This window comes from Bubalus kerabau, chromosome X, assembly GCF_029407905.1.
Source record: "Bubalus kerabau isolate K-KA32 ecotype Philippines breed swamp buffalo chromosome X, PCC_UOA_SB_1v2, whole genome shotgun sequence".
Lineage (NCBI taxonomy): Eukaryota > Metazoa > Chordata > Mammalia > Artiodactyla > Bovidae > Bubalus > Bubalus kerabau.
The window spans coordinates 27,724,447-27,740,946 of record NC_073647.1 but is presented as its reverse complement, the minus strand read 5'-3'; the positions used below and the strand labels follow the sequence as shown (position 1 = coordinate 27,740,946).

Below are 16,500 nucleotides of genomic sequence, written 5' to 3'. Positions count from 1 at the left end.
AAAAGGATTTACTTGTATCTTATCTGGAGCTATCTTTAAACCCCAGCTTTCCAAGGCCTCAATCAATTCAGATAAAATTTATTGCAACAAGGCTCTGTCCTGGATGAGCTGCCAAAATATCATCCATATAATGTATCAAATATAAATCTTTATAATTTCCTCTAACATTTTGCACAGCTTGGTCTACCAATTTCTGACACAAGATGGGGCTATTTTTCATTCCCTGAAGCAAAACCTTCCATTGAAACCTTTTATAGGGCTGTTTAAAATTAGCTGAAGGGAGACTGAAAGCAAACCTTTTACAATCCTGAACAGCTAGGGGGATGGTAAAGAAACAATCCTGTAGATCTATAACTATCACATTATATTGAAAGGGCACAGCTACTGGGGAAGAGATACCTGGCTGAAGGGCCCCCATGTCTTCCATAGTTGCGTTTATAGCTCTCAAATCTTGTAACAATCTCCATTTTCCTGATTTTTTCTTAATAACAAAAACAGGAGTATTCCAGGGGCTATTAGAAGGTTCTATATGGCTGGCTGTCAGTTGTTCCATAACTAAATCCTCAGCTGCCTGCAGCTATTCAGCTGTTAAGGGCCATTGCTCCACCCATACCTGATCATCAGATTTCCAGGTAATAGGGTCAGCAGCAAGAACAACAGCCTCTAGGATAAATTTAAATATCCCAGACCTTCTCTATTCGTGTTAGGAACCCCCTCTAATGGAGGAGCAATTCCCTGCTGATCTTTACCAAGCCCCTTATCAGGATTATACCTCATTTGCAGTATTTGGTTAGTAACCTTTTCATCTGGGCTATATAAAAGCATTCCCATCTGAGATAATATATCTCTCCCCCTTAAAGAAAAAGGTAGTGAAGGAATCACATATGGACAAAAGGTGCCTTGTGCCCCCTTCTCATCTGACCATGTCAAAATTTATGAGCTGTTAGCAACCGAGGGCACTGACCCCATTCCTACCAAGCCGGCATTGGTCAGACGCATCGGGCAGGACGAGGGCCAATCTTCTCCAGCAATGCAAGAGACATCTGCTCCAGTATCCAACAGCCCTGACATTCTATTTCCTTGATTTAAAAGATCTTTCAAAGGCCTAGAAGCTGTAATTTCCTGCATCTGAGTTAAATTCACCCATTCCAGTCCATTTTAGTTCGCTGATTCCTAGAATGTTGATGTTCACTCTTGCCATTTCCTGTTTGACCACTTCCAATTTGCTTTGATTCATGGACCTGACATTCCAGGTTCCTATGCAATATTGCTCTTTACAGCATCGGACCTTGCTTCTATCACCAGTCACATCCACAACTGGGTATTGTTTTTGCTTTGGCTCCATCCCTTCATTCTTTCTGGAGTTATTTCTCCACTGATCTCCAGTGGAGAATTGGGCACCTACTGACCCGGGGAGTTCCTCTTTCAGTATCCTATCATTTTGCCTTTTCATACTGTTCATTGAGTTCTCAAGGCTCAAGGTTCTTAAGTTCAAAATGGCTTCTAGCTATTCTTAATTAATCCTAAACCCTAAACTCAGCAAACTTCTTCTGCCATAAACATTCCCCTCACAAACAGGTCTCAGATAATAATCCTTCCTATGGCCTCAAGCTGCTCATCCTGGAACATTTTTTGTAAAGATTCTTGAACAAATTATTTTCTGGGCACAACTGCAAAAGGTTTTGTGCTTTCTCATGTTTCTCTCAAGAAGAATAAGCACCTTAACATTCTTTCCAGTCAACTCAACCTAAGAAAGGAAAGAACAAGTCAGAATCACAAGGCCTAACTACTTCATCCTGGGGCCGTGCCTGTGAGATGAGGAGAGGGGGTTGGGACCGTGCCTCCATTTTGTCAGTAATGCCTAATATGGCTCCTGACCCTCAGCAGTGGCCACAGGACTGGAAAAGGTCAGTTTTCATTGCAATCCCAAAGAAAGGCAATGCCAAAGAATGTTCAAACTACCGCACAATTGCACTCATCTCACAAGCTAGCAAAGTAATGATCAAAATTCTCCAAGTGAGGTTTCAACTAAGAACTTCCAGACGTTCAAGCTGGATTTAGGAAAGGCAGAAGAAGCAGAGATCAAATTGCCAACATCCTTTGGATCATTGAAAAAGCTAGAGAGTTCCAGAAAAAAAATCTATTTCTGTTTTATTGACTATGCCAAAGCCTTTGACTGTGTGGATCACAACAAACTGGAAAATTCTCAAAGAGATGGGACTACCAGACCACCTGACTGCCTCCTGAGAAATCTGTATGCAGGTCAAGAAGTAACAGTTAGAACTGGACATAGAATAACAGACTGGTTCCAAATTGGGAAAGGAGTACGTCAAGGCTGTATATTGTCACCCTGCTTATTTAACTTATATGAAGAGTACATCATGACAAACCCTGGGCTGGATGAAGCACAAGCTGGAATCAAGATTGCTGTGAGAAATATCAATAACCTCAGATATGCAGATGATACCACCCCTATGGCAGAGAGCAAACAAGAACTAAAGAGCCTCTTGATAAAAGTGAAAGAAGAGGGTGAAAAAGTTGACTTAAAACTCAACATTCAGAAAACTAAAATCATGGCATCTGGTCCCATCACTTCCTGGCAAATAGATGGGGAAGAAATGGAAACATTGACAGACTTTATTTTGGGTGGCTCCAAAAGCACTGCAGATGGTGAGTGCAGCCATGAAATTAAAAGACACTTGCTCCTTGGAAGAAAAGTTATGACCAACCTAGACAGCATATTCAAAAGCAGAGACATTACTTTGCCAACAAAGGTCCATTTAATCAAAGCTATGGTTTTTCCAGTCATATATCGATGTGAGAGTTGGACTGTGAAGAAAGCTGAGCGCCAAAGAATTGATGCTTTTGAATTGTGGTGTTGGAGAAGACTCTTGAGAGTCCCTTGGAGTGCAAGGAGATCCAACCAGTCCATCCTAAAGGAAATCAGTCCTGAATATTCATTGGAAGGACTGATGCTTAAGCTGAAACTCCAACACTTTGGCCACCTGATGTGAAGAGCTGACTCACTGGAAAAGACCCTGATGCTGGGAAAGATTGAAGGTGGGAAGAGAAGGGAACAACAAAGGATGAGATGGTTGGATGGCATCACTGACTCAATGGACATGAGTTTGAGCAAACTCCAGGAGTTGGTGATGGACAGGGATGCCTGGCATGCTGTAGTCCATGCGGTCACAAAGAGTCCAACACAACTGAGCAACTGAACTAAATTGCTTTACAATATTGTTTTGGTTTCTGCCATACATCAACATGAATCAGCCATAGGTGTACGTAGCCTCCTTTCTCTGGAGCCTCCCTCCCACCACCCACCCCATCCTACCTCTCTAGGTTGTCACAGAGCACCAGATTTGAGCTCTTTGCATCATACAGCTATCTAATTTTAAATATAGTAATGCATATGTTTCAATGATACTCTCTTAATTCATCCCACCCTCTCCTTTCCACCCTGTGTCCACAAAGTCTGTTCTCCTCTCTGTTTTTAAACATGTTTATGTCTCCTTTAGTTTGGGGCAGGGGTAGTGCTTAATCCTGATGGTCCTCCTAACAATTGTATTCAATATAATATTTTTTTCCTTCTTCTACCATTGAGCTTTGCAAATGAATGGGTTACATCTATAAACTCCTGCCATCTGGCTTCCAGCCCAACCACCACTGAAACTGCATTCTTAAAGCTCATGCAGAATTTCTGAAGCATTAAATGAAATAGCTCTCCTCAGTTCTGATTTCCCTTGACCAGGGGAAAACTTTTGAGATTTAAAGCATTTTATACCAACCTCTAAAACCACATTTTCAATGCATACTAGACATTTGTATTAGAGCATTCTATTGTTACTTCAACACAGTTAAAACGACTCATAATTTTCTCTACTGATATTCCCTCTGAATGATTTTCCAATGTGTGACTGATGATGAGCCTGATGATGAGCCCTGTAAGAGCAGGGATCACACTTTTCAGGTACATTACTATAGGTCCTTCACACTGCTTGGATGTAATCAACAGTCAGTAAATATTTGTTGAAATGAACAAATGAATAAACATCATTCTTCCACTCACTGAGCCTGAATTCTTTAGAGTCATTTTGGATTCACCTCCCTCCTTTGTTCCATAAATTACATCAGTGATGAAACCTTGTCAATTATGCTTTCAAAATGTCGTGATTAAGGGTATGGATGAGGAGTCACATGGACCTGTTTGACTCTTTGCTCTGCAATTGTCAAGCTCTGACTTTGGGCATGTTCCCTAACCTCTCAAATTTTTTATCTATAAAATGAGGATAGTAAGGGTACATTATGGGGTTAATGAGAATAAATGAGGTAATGTGTACAAAGTGCTTCACACAGTGCCTGGCACACAGCAAGGGTTCAATAAATGATAGTTATTGAATTATCTTTCACTGCTCCCCTAGAGAGGTTTACTTACTGCCTCATATTTTTGCTGTTTCTCTTGGCTTGAATGCTCTCCTTTCTTTCTGTCCTTTCAAAATGCTATTTACTCTTCTTGTTAATTTTATTTTTTAAAGTAATACATATTCATAGTTAAAAACTTGAATAGATTAATAAGACTTCTTAAGCAAAAGAGCAGACCCCTACTCTATCTTGCCTAACTTCTGATCTGTACTAGGAAAGCAACCACTTTCAATAATCTTAACTGTTTTCTCTAACATTTACTTTCATATTGCTAAATAATGTCCTTATACTGATGGTTCTCGATCTTTCCATTTTTAGATAAATACTTATTGCCTTCTTATTATGGAAGATAAATATTTAGACCTCTTACAACACCATCCTTTCCAATTTACTTTCCCTTCATCCTACAAAAGAATTTTATCAGAATCTTGAAGGCCAAACTATATCCCAGTGAATTCACTGTAGCTACTTGTGATTGCCTTTTCCCCTCCACTAAAATAAAATATCCTATCCTTTTATCAGTTGGTTCTAGAACTGTGTGTGCCTTTGATATCATGATTACTAGAATACATCTACTTCCCCTTTCTTAAAAGCAACACAATATTAGATCATCCACAATCCCCTTGGACTTCTGTTCTCCATGATTACTAACCTCATTTGTCAGTACAGTATCCTCAATGTAATTAATATGGGCTACTTGGAGCACTATAACAGGGAACCCTGATCTCATCTGACAAAGTGACATTTAAGCTGAAATCTGAAAGACAAATTGCAAAGGCTATGAAAGCATTCCTGCGGAGATGGTTGCAAGTGCAAAGGCTCTCAGGGGAAAAGGAACTTTGGGAACTCAAGGAATAAAAGGTGGCCAGTGGAGAGGATGGAGCTTGGTGCATCAGGGGGAGAGAAGGCTCACCAGGAGCTAGAAAGGAAAACAGGGGTTAGAGAATTCAGAGCCTTGAAGCTGAGGTCCAGGCAAGATCTGAGCCTTATCCTGAAACCAATGAGAAGCTACTGAAAAGTCATAAGCAGGGGAGTGATTTGATCTGATTTGCCTTCTAAAGATTTCTATGGTTGCAGGGTGGGGAATGAACTGGGGAAGGCCAAGAGTTAGAAAGATACGGGTAAAACTGGTTTCAAGGAAACGTTAAGGGCAGCTTTGTAAGGGAGAGCAAAATTTCAAATGGGCAAAAGGTAGTCTTATGAGGTACTTTCAAAAGCTCAGCAGAGACCTTGGAATTTCTTTAACTTGCTGATGGCAGTGATAGGCATGCTCATATAACAGCTTCAATTTTTTTTTCCTTTTTTTTTAGTATTAGATGGAGGAGGGGACTCCTCCCGCTTCTCCTCACCCTCCTGCTGAATCCCCGAATTGCTGACCAACCAATTGACCCCAGAAGCAGTTTGCCTCCCTCCTTTCCAAGCCTGAACAGCCTCCAGTCCCCACTGGATGGTCTACCCACATGCCATGGTGAGATTTCTGAGGGGTTGAGGTGACCGAGGGGCTTGCACAGAAATAGGGCAGCAGAGTTGAAACGGTCAAGGAAGAACAGTTTCCCTTCCATTTCTGGGACAGTATGCATTAGCTCTAGTCGAGTTGAGATGGTAAAAAGGACAGGAAACTGCTTCCTCTGAACTCCTGCCTACAAGGAGCCTGGGGCTTCAGCTGCAGTCAGCTGAGGCACCATGAGAGTTGGTGTTATATACCATGGGGTCTGACAGTTCAGACAACCGGAAGTTAGTTTTTGCAGTTCTGTTTATGGAACTGGCCGAATGAAAATGCTGGCTGATGGTCTGCTTTTCATAGCCATTGACAACAGCTTCCTACAACACCTGGGTTTTCTTTGGAAGCTGTGAAGAGGCACTGAAAAGAACAAAAATAATTTCTTCTTGTCTAAAAAAAACCCACAAAAACTCACAAAGTAATCTGAATGTGTGTGAGAGTAACTCTAATTCAGGTTGCACTTGGATATGGAAAGAAACTACCTTGCATAAATTGCAGGTTTTGCTGAGCATATTTGATTTTTGTGGGATTGCATTTTTATAGTCAAGCAAATTAGTCTGGACCCATGAATATAGGTGTTGTGATGCAACAAACTAGGAAGATGAGGGAGAGACGGTGGAATTACAGTAACAAATGAAAATTTGACCAACAATATTTCTATATCTTGGAAGATCCTAAAAGGTTTGCTTTTAAGCTGGACAAAATGGCAATGGTATATGAGAAAATACTCACAAAACGATGTTTGAGAGAACACCGAAAACCAATATCCAGTTCTCTAAAGTTTTTTAATTTGGTCTGTTTGAATCTATAAGCTAAGTACATTTTTAAAATTTATTTCACAAATTGCATATGGAAAGATATTACTTATTATTTACTAGTAAGCATTTGCATATCCAAATGTCTAAATTCATTTTCTATTACCTATTTCACTGATAACGATGTCTCTTATTGATAAGGATTCTAGCTTTGCCTAGAACAATTGATAACAACCTCTTCAACCCACAAATTCCAGTCAATATCTAGAACAGTGCCTGCCACATAGTAGGTATTCAACAAACAATAAGTGAATTAAATTACATTAGTCGTTCTCCTCAACAAAAGTAGTCAGCAAAACTTTTTCTATTTGAAAATACATCTTTGAAATATTAGAGAGCAAAATCTAAGATCCATTTTGCCAATATAACAAAATATCCTAATATCTGATTGGGCTTCCCAGGTGGTTTAGTGTTAAAGAATAACCCTGCCAATGCAGGAGACACAGGTTAGATCCCTGGGTCGGGAAGATCTCCTGGACAAGGAAATGGCAACCTACTCCAGTATTCTTGTCCAGGAAATCCCGTGGACAGAGGAGCCTGGCGGGGACTGAGGGACTAAACAACAGCAGATTAATAGACATCTAACATAAATCTTAAAAATCATTAGACATGGCCTCAAGGGTGAGTAAATGCAAGGAACCACAATAGAGAAAGAAGTGGAAATGGACGGTTTTACTTCTAGGCAACCAGGACAGTTTGGGAACCTACCTTATGTGCCCTGCACTTAAGGCAATGAGGACAGGCTACTAGTGGCTCACACTATCAAGTGCAGACTTCCCAGGCGTTTCTGAAGATCCTAATGGGGAACGCAAAAGTAGGAAGTCAAGAAACACCTGGAGTAACAGGCAAATTTGGCCTTGGAGTACGGGATGAAGCAGGATAAAAACTAATAGAGTTTTACCAAGAGAATGCACTGGTCATACCAAACACTCTCTTCCAACCACACAAGAGAAGACTCTACACATGGACATCACCAGATGGTCAACACCAAAATCAGATTGCTTATATTCTTTGCAGCCAAAGATAGAGAAGCTCTATACAGTCAACAAAAACAAGACCAGGAGCTGACTGTGGCTCAGATCATGAACTCCTGAGTGCCAAATTCAGACTTAAATTGAAGAAACTAGGGAAAACCACTAGACCATTCAGGTATGACCTAAACCAAATCCCCTATGATTATACAGTGGAAGTGAGAAATAGATTTAAGGGACTAGATCTGATAGAGTGCCTGATGAACTATGTATAGAGCTTGATGACATTGTACAGGAGACAGGGATCAAGACCATCCCCATGGAAAAGAAATGCAAAAAGCAAAATGGCTGTCTGGGGAGGCCTTACAAATAGCTGTGAAAAGAAGAGAAGCGAAAAGCAAAGGAGAAAAGGAAAGATATAAGCATCTGAGTGCAGAGTTCCAAAGAATAGAAAGGAGAGATAAGAAAGCCTTCCTCAGCGATCAATGCAAAGAAATAGAGGAAAACATCAGAATGGGAAAGACTAGAGATCTCTTCAAGAAAATTAGAGATACCAAGGGAACATTTCATGCAAAGATGGGCTCGATAAAGGACAGAAATGGTACGGACCAAACAGAAGCAGAAGATATTAAGAAGAGGTGCCAAGAATACACAGAAGAACTGTACAAAAAAGATCTTCATGACCCAGATAATCATGATGGTGTGATCACTGACCTAGAGCCAGACATCCTGGAATGTGAAGTCAAGTGGGCCTTAGAAAGCATCACTACGAACAAAGCTAGTGGAGGTGATGGAATTCCAGTTGAGCTATTTCAAATCCTGAAAGATGATGCTGTGAAAGTGCTGCACTCAGTATGCCAGCAAATTTAGAAAACTCAGCAGCGGCCACAGGACTGGAAAAGGTCAGTTGTCATTGCAATCCCAAAGAAAGGCAATGCCAAAGAATGCTCAAACTACTGCACAATTGCACTCATCTCACACGCTAGTAAAGTAATGCTCAAAATTCTCCTAGCCAGCCTTCAGCAATATGTGAACCATGAACTTCCTGATGTTCAAGCTGGTTTTAGAAAAGGCAGAGGAACCAGAGATCAAATTGCCAACATCCGCTGGATCATGGAAAAAGCAAGAGAGTTCCAAAAAAACATTTATTTCTGCTTTATTGACTGTGTGGATCACAATAAACTGTGGAAGATTCTGAAAGAGATGGGAATACCAGACCACCTGACCTGCCTCTTGAGAAACCTGTATGCAGGTCAGGAAGCAACAGTTAGAACTGGACATGGAACAACAGACTGGTTCCAAATAGGAAAAGGAGTACGTCAAGGCTGTATATTGTCACCCTGCTTATTTAACTTATATGCAGAGTACATCATGAGAAACGCTGGGCTGGAAGAACACAAGCTGGAATCAAGATTGCCGGGAGAAATATCAATAACCTCAGACATGCAGATGACACCACCCTTATGGCAGAAAGTGAAGAGGAACTAAAAAGCCTCTTGATGAAAGTGAAAGAGGAGGGTGAAAAAGTTACCTTAAAGCTCAACATTCAGAAAACAAAGATCATGGCCCCTGGTCCCATCACTTCATGGGAAATAGATGGGGAAACAGTGGAAACAGTGTCAGACTTTATTTTTCTGGGCTCCAAAATCACTGCAGATGGTGACTGCAGCCATGAAATTAAAAGAGGGTTACTCCTTGGAAGGAAGGTTATGACCAACCTAGATAGCATATTAAAAAGCAGAGACATTACTTTGCCAAGAAAGGTCCGTCTAGTCAAGGCTATGGTTTTTCCAGTGGTCATGTATGGATTGTGAAAGTTGGACTGTGAAGAAAGCTGAGCGCCGGAGAATTCATTCTTTTGAACTGTGGTGCTGGAGAAGACTCTTGAGAGTCCCTTGGACTGCAAGGAGATCCAACCAGTCCATTCTCAAGGAGATCAGTCCTGGGTGTTCATTGGAAGGACTGATGCTAAAGCTGAAACTCCGATACTTTGGCCACCTCATGTGAAGAGTTGATTCATTGGAAAAGACCCTGATGCTGGGAGGGATTGGGGCAGGAGGAGAAGGGGACAACAGAGGATGAGATGGCTGGATGGCATCACCGACTCGATGGACGTGAGTTTGAGTGAACTCCGGGAGTTGGTGATGGACAGGGAGGCCTGGCGAGCTGTGATTCATGGGGTCCCAAAGAGTCAGACACGACTGAGTGACTGAACTGAACTGAACTGAATGAGTTTTCGAGTTCTCTCGGGGCCATGCCTGCGCACACATCCTGGGCGTCTGCCCAGAGTGTGTGTTCTTTTTCTTAGATCATCTGGCACGTCCTCGCTGACCCCTCCCTCCACCCTGGACTTTGCCCAAGGGGCTCCTTCTAAAGCTTTCTCACATAGCAAGGTCCAGTTTAACCTCCAGTGCTTTCGAGAAAGCTTCCCAGACCTCCTTTTGAGGTGCACCGGTGCTCTCAGCACTTGAAGCCTCTCATCTAGCAGTCAGGACTTTCTAACCTAATGTTTTTGCAGGTGAGTAGCCCCTTACCACAGTGGGGCACCCCTCCCCCGCCCCACGCTGGCGAGGTCTTTTCAGAATTCGCTGTATCCAGCCCCTAACACAGCCGAGTACAAAGAAAATGCCCAGAAAAGATCTGTTGAAATGGATCTAAACCCCAGAGGGGAAAGGAGACGTGTCCGTGCCCAGCATTAAAGGCCCTTCACGACCCCCAGGGGAGGCCCGCGGTGCAGCTGGCCCTGTCCCCAGCGCTTCACTGGCAGGAGACGGTGCCGCGGCAGAGGCTTCTATTAATGCCTCTCATCTCCTTTGACTAATTTCTTCTTTACTTTTGCAGAGGAATCTACATTCTGCTCCAGCAGCCTCGGGGCACGCCGTAAAGGGCGGTGCAAACCGAGCGACGTGGGCGTTGGGATGGCCAGTCTCAAGGCAATTTTAGCTTCGGCTTTCCTATGTAATGTGTAAAGTTTCCCAAACTCCAATTCTAAACTAGGAGCCGAGAGGGTAGAGCGTTTCCTGGTGCACAATTTTTCACGTCCCAGGGAAGGTTCCGGGCGTTCGTGGCTTTGCCTCACAGATCCTTTTCACATTTCCCACCGCGGGGAATCTAAAGAGCGCTAGTGGCCTCCACTTCCAGCCCGAGCCGAGAACCGCGGTTCAGCCCTCAGGTCTCAGCCACTTCCTCCTTCAACCCTCTGGGCAAACCCAGAGCGGGCGAATGGGGGAGCTCCCAGCCCGCGGTACTAGGCGGAATCGGGGGCATGGCGGGACTACAACTCCCAGGATGCTTTGCGAGAAGCGAAGGGGCGGGGCTAGAGGGAGGGGCTTGGGGTATAGGCGGGAAGAGGGGGGGGTGCTTGGGGGTGGCAGGGAAATCCCGCCCCGCTGCGCAGCAGCGGCGACACAAAGCCTGACTTTACAACCTCAGAGAGAAAGTGGAAGTGAGATGGTTTAGGTGAGGAGACAGGACGAGAAAAAACCTGAGGAGGGAAAGGCGCGTAGGTAGCTGAGCGAAGCGAGGGTAGTGGGGAGATCCGCGCCTCGGCACACGAGGAGGGGGGCTCTTATAATTAGTCCCCCAGCCCGCGCCCCGCCCGCGCTGGGGTCTCCACAGCGCCCCGCCGGTCCCGGCTCCTCACGCAAAACCCGGCTCCGCCCCGCCGGGAGCGGGGAGCCCGGTTGCCTGGCGGGTTCGGGGCGGGCCGGCAGGCTGCACTGTGGCTCCCCGGCCCGAGTGCGGGACGGCCGGCGCGGCTGCCGCGGACCGAGGAGGGGCTGTGAGCGAAGCGGAGCGGCGGACGAATTAGGGCCGGGGCAGGGTAGGCTGCGGCTCCCGCACGAGCCAGGGGAGTAGTGTCGGGCTTAGGCGAGGTGAGGTGCGGGGCGCCTCGGGAGGGTCCCCCGTGGCCGCGAGCGGGGCGGGCGCACGCGGGCTGACCGCGGAAAAGCGGGCGGTGGCTCCGCGGCAGGGAAGAGTGCAGACGGCGGGGTTCCGAGCCCGGCGCTGGTGGAGAGCTCTGGGCGTCCCCCTCCCGCGAGAGGAGCCTAGCGCTCCTCCGCCATCCCTCCCCCGCGCGTTCGGCTCGCTATCTCCACGGGCTGCTGCGAGAGAGGCGGGGCCACCGCCCCCGGCGCGGGGCGGGGCGGGGCGGGGCGGGAGGGGGTGAGTGAGGTGGGGTGGGGGCCGAGGGGGGCGGGGGGAGTTCGGAGGGCCGGCGGTTGGCGGGGCCGCGAGCCTCGCCGACCGTTTCGCGCCGCCGGCCCACGCCGCAGTGTCGTGTGTGGACGGCGCCTTCTCAGACAGCCCAGTAGAGTCCAGCACGGCGCCCGGCAGCCTTCGACGCGATGTTCCGCCGGAGCTTTAATCGTTTTGTAAGTACACTCGCTGCGGCTCCCCGCGTGTCGGTTCGCTTGCTCGCCAGCCCCTTCGCCCGGTCCCTCAGAACAGTTTCCTGAGGGGAAGAGTGCGTCTCTGGGAGACACCAGCGGCGCCCGCTCTTACATTTTCACTGAAATGACGCTGCCCGGGGCGGTCGGGGTGGGGAGTCAGATAGGGCTCTCGGAGCACCCCGCCACCCGACCCCGACCCATTTATCCGGAGCTTCCCTGGGCTGTTCCTTACAAACTGCCTCGGACAGGGAGGGGGGGGCGCCCTCCAAGCTGGATGGTGGAGGACCCCCGGGGGTTTCCGACCCAGGGGTCCCTCGGTGTGCCAGTTACTCGAAGATGGCGTTTTATTATCAGGGAGGTTGCTTTCTTTTGTTTCCTCTGCCACGAGCACATGGAGGTAAACCTAGACCTGTCACCGTGGTCCAAAAAAGCCCTGGGGGCTGAGGGGTGGGCGGCTGGGGCCGGGCTCAGCCTGGCCCGGGCCTCGGCCGGCTGCTCACCCGAGGCCGGGCAAACTTTGGAGACCCAGCCTGAGCCTCTCACCTTGAGGGTTTAATAAAAGCGAGGGCGATCGTCGGGGTGGGCTGAGTCGAGGTGGAGACGCGAGGAGGCTGCACCGCCGCTGCCAGGCGAGCGCCGGGGCTGAAGCCTCGCCAAGCCCCGAACGCCCCAGACCCTGACCCGGGGGAGGAGGCGAGCTGCGGCTGGACTCCTCAGTCCACGTCGACCCCCGCCTCCCCGATCCCCAGAAAAGGGAATTTTATTGCCGAGGAAGTTTGGCACCCGGAAAACCGATTACTGACTTCCTTGAGTAACCTGTTCACTCCTAGAGGGTACGTGAAGAATGGAGTGAAACCGGGACCATCTACTTCTATGCTGCTATTAGTAGCAACTTCCTTAATTGCAAGATGAGGTGGCGGGAATAGGATTTTATTTCTGCCAGTAATGTGAAAGGAAGGATTCGTCAATAAATGTTTTTCCTGGCCTTAGGAGAAATGGTTGAGTGCTGTGCGCGCCTACCAACCCCCCTTACAAGGTCTGTTAAAGAACTTGTCGGTTTGGCTGTTTTCCTGCGATTATTCGTAATCGAAGCATTGCTAGCATTTTTCACGCATCGGATGAATTTGCTCTCGTTATTTTTTCTGCATTTGAAACTTTCACAAATGTATCCTGGCTAAACGAAGTAATTGTATGTCCCCTTCTAGGCTATTATTATCACAAGAGTGCTGTTAATGTTTTTCTAAAGGTTTACCTCACCAGAAGCATGTCTTATGAAATTGGAGCAGGTTTACCTGTGGCACAGCAATAGAGGTTGTGCCTATCAGGATTTTGAAATCCGTAGGAATTGGCTTGTACTGTATGCTTTGCTAAAGCAAGTGACTAAAATTGGTTTCTCACATTTAGCCTGAGAAGGTAAAAACATTGTGCTTCATAGTCCTATTTCATGTAGATTCTTGTGATCCTGAGTGTTATTTGGGGGTGTTAGAAAAGGAAAGGTGACAAGACTAATTGTAATATTTGGGAAGAGGATAATCTTTTCACATGGCATTCTTATACTGGAAAACAACTGGACTGTGGTTTGTAATATATTCGGTAGCTCAACATTGAGATGATGACATTCCCCCCCACCCTTTTTAAGGATTTGAACATTTGAAACCAAACAACCTGTCTAAAAGTATCAGTCTAAAAGCCCCCTTCATCTTTCTTTTGCTCAGAGTGGTCTGCATTGTTTGAGTCTAGTAAGGAAGCAGTGCTGGCCGGGGAAGGCAGGGCATGCAGTAGAATTTGCAGCAGTTGTTGAGGTGCCAGCCTGCAGGTTTTGAGGCTAGTACTTTGCATCCCCGTCCAAGATCTCTGCGGAGAATATGCTTACACTGAAAGGAGCTTTGACCTCATTGTTTCGGCTGGAATACTCGACTGCTCACATTTTCCTGAGCAACCATGACTCTGGTTAAGTCTCCAGAATTTCTACCAGTGCCGTGAACTGAAAGCTTCTCAGGAGTTGTATCTGAGCCCTAGGCCTAGGGCAAAGAATTAATCTGCAAACCCTTGGATGGAATGTGAAATATACTATCAAATACTTACTGCTAAAGAATGACTTCAGAAATAATTGGTGGGGGGCGGTTTTTAGCTCCCCTAGTCAGTAAGCAAAATGCTGTCCTCATCTTTTCCTTGGTAGAGACTGAGTGGCACTCCCATTTACATCACTAGAAGGATACAACTAAAGATTTAGGTTCGTCTTTGCCTTGCACAGCAATATAGATGTAGTCTAAGTTGTGTGCTTTTATATTTTGGAGATGGGGCTATGAATTCCTTTCAAAATTAAGTGTTTTTCTTGTGTACCTGTGTACATCTGAAATTGACTTTGAATGTGATATAAATTCCAGTGGTGTTGATTGTAGTTCTTGGTCACTGAAAACTAGATACTACATGTTAGGACAGGGCTTTACATTTGAAGGGCTTCCCTTGTGGGTCAGCTGGTAAAGAATTGGCCTGCAGTGCAGGAGACCTGGGTTCTATCCCTGGGTTGGGAAGTATTCCCTGGAGAAGGGAAAGGCTACCCAGTATTCTGGCCTGGAGAATTCCATGGACTGTATAGTCCGTGGGGTTGTAAAGAGTCAGACACGACTGAGCGACTTTCACTTAGATTTTAAACCTAACATGGGAAGTACTATCATCTTTTACAGCTCAGTAGAGAAGGCAATGGCAACCCACTCCAGTACTCTTGCCTGGAAAATCCCATGGACGAAGGAGCCTGGTAGGCTGCAGTCCATGGGGTCGCTAAGAGTCTGACACGACTGAGCAACTTCACTTTCACTTTTCACTTTCATGCATTGGAGAAGGAAATGGCAACCCACTCCAGTATTCTTGCCTGGAGAATCCCAGGGACAGGGGAGCCTGGTGGGCTGCCGTCTATGGGGTTGCACAGAGTCGGACAGGACTGAAGCGACTTAGCAGCAGCAGCAGCAGTATTTGCCGAATCATTTTAAAAACGCCATTTATTTCTCCAGGCCCAGGTTCTCCAGTTTTGAAAGAGAAAGTTCTTTCAGTTCAGTTCAGTCACTCAGTCGTGTCTGACTCTTTGTGACCCTATGAATTTCAGCACGCCAGGCCTCCCTGTTCATCACCAACTCAGACTCACGTCCATCGAGTCCATGATGCCATCCAGCCATCTCATCTTCTGTCGTCTCCTTTTCCTCCTGCCTCCAATCCCTCCCAGCATCAGAGTCTTTTCCAATTAGTCAACTCTTCACATGAGGTGGCCAAAGTACTGGAGTTTCAGCTTTAGCATCATTCCTTCCAAAGAATACCAGGACTGATCTCCTTTAGAATGGACTGGTTGGATCTCCTTGCAGCCCATGGGACTCTCAAGAGTCTTCTCCAACACCACAATTCAAAAGCATCAATTCTTCGGCGCTCAGCTTTCTTCACAGTCCAACTCTCACATCCATACATGACCACTTGACTAGATGGACCTTTGTTGACAAAGTAATGTCTCTGCTTTTTAATATGCTATCTAGGTTGGTCATAACTTTCCTTCCAAGGAGTAAGCGTCTTTTAATTTCATGGGTGCAGTCACCATCTGCAGTGATTTTGGAGCCCCCCAAAATAAAGTCTGACACTGTTTCCACTGTTTCCCCATCTATTTCCCATGAAGTGATGGGACCAGATGCCATGATCTTAGTTTTCTGAATGTTGAGCTTTAAGCCAACTTTTTCACTCTGCTCTTCCACTTTCATCAAGAGGCTTTTTAGTTCCTCTTCACTTTCTGCCATAAGGTAAAGTTCTTTAGCTTGAGCTAAAAGAAATAGTGATTCATTGCATTTTCTAAAGACACGGCCTTGATGTCTTTGCCATTAAAAAATTGTATTTCCTTTTTGATGAATTATGACTTCACTTCTGACAATTTTATGGTAGAAATAAATTGGTGGATTTGGTATAGGATTTTTGGATTTAGGTATGTAGGGGATGTCTTAAAAGATTTAAGAGTTGGGATGTCTGAGAGTATAATAAAAACTATATAGCCTATTCTCAGTCAACATCTCCAGTCTCCATAAATAAAATAAACAATGGTAGTTTTTTCTGTACAATTTACTTTCCTGTAAAAGAATGTTTAATTGGAAGTCTGGACTAATTGAGACTTAAGCGTCAGGGACTTTTATTCTATCTTTTACTCTTCGTGAGTTTCATAGTGATTACACTAGCATTTTCACATGAGTTGAAAGGTTTAATGAGAATCTAAACAACAAGAATTCCCCCCATTTGGCTTATTCACTTATTTCATGCTAACAAACAAGACATTACTTGATAAAGTAGTTCAGGGGACTTGGCCAGGTGGATGCTATTTAACTAACCTGTCAGAGAATGATGTTAAATAGGTGTGAATTTCTAGA

At 45.5% G+C, this 16,500-nt stretch overlaps 1 protein-coding gene across 2 annotated transcripts in view; it reads left to right on the top strand.

Moving 5' to 3' along the window:
* Positions 1-11,125: 11,125 nt before the first annotated feature.
* The window catches only part of ATP11C (ATPase phospholipid transporting 11C), a 171,134-nt gene continuing 165,759 nt past the window's right edge, over positions 11,126-16,500 (top strand). The window contains exons 1-2 of one of the 2 annotated variants that reach the window (XM_055565175.1): positions 11,126-11,171; positions 11,990-12,088. In XM_055565175.1, the coding sequence (XP_055421150.1) occupies positions 12,062-12,088 (27 nt within the window). In that variant the 5' untranslated portion in view covers positions 11,126-11,171; positions 11,990-12,061. Of the gene's footprint in view, positions 11,172-11,910; positions 12,089-16,500 lie in introns of those variants that run through there. The other variant, XM_055565174.1, reaches the window with a different exon arrangement.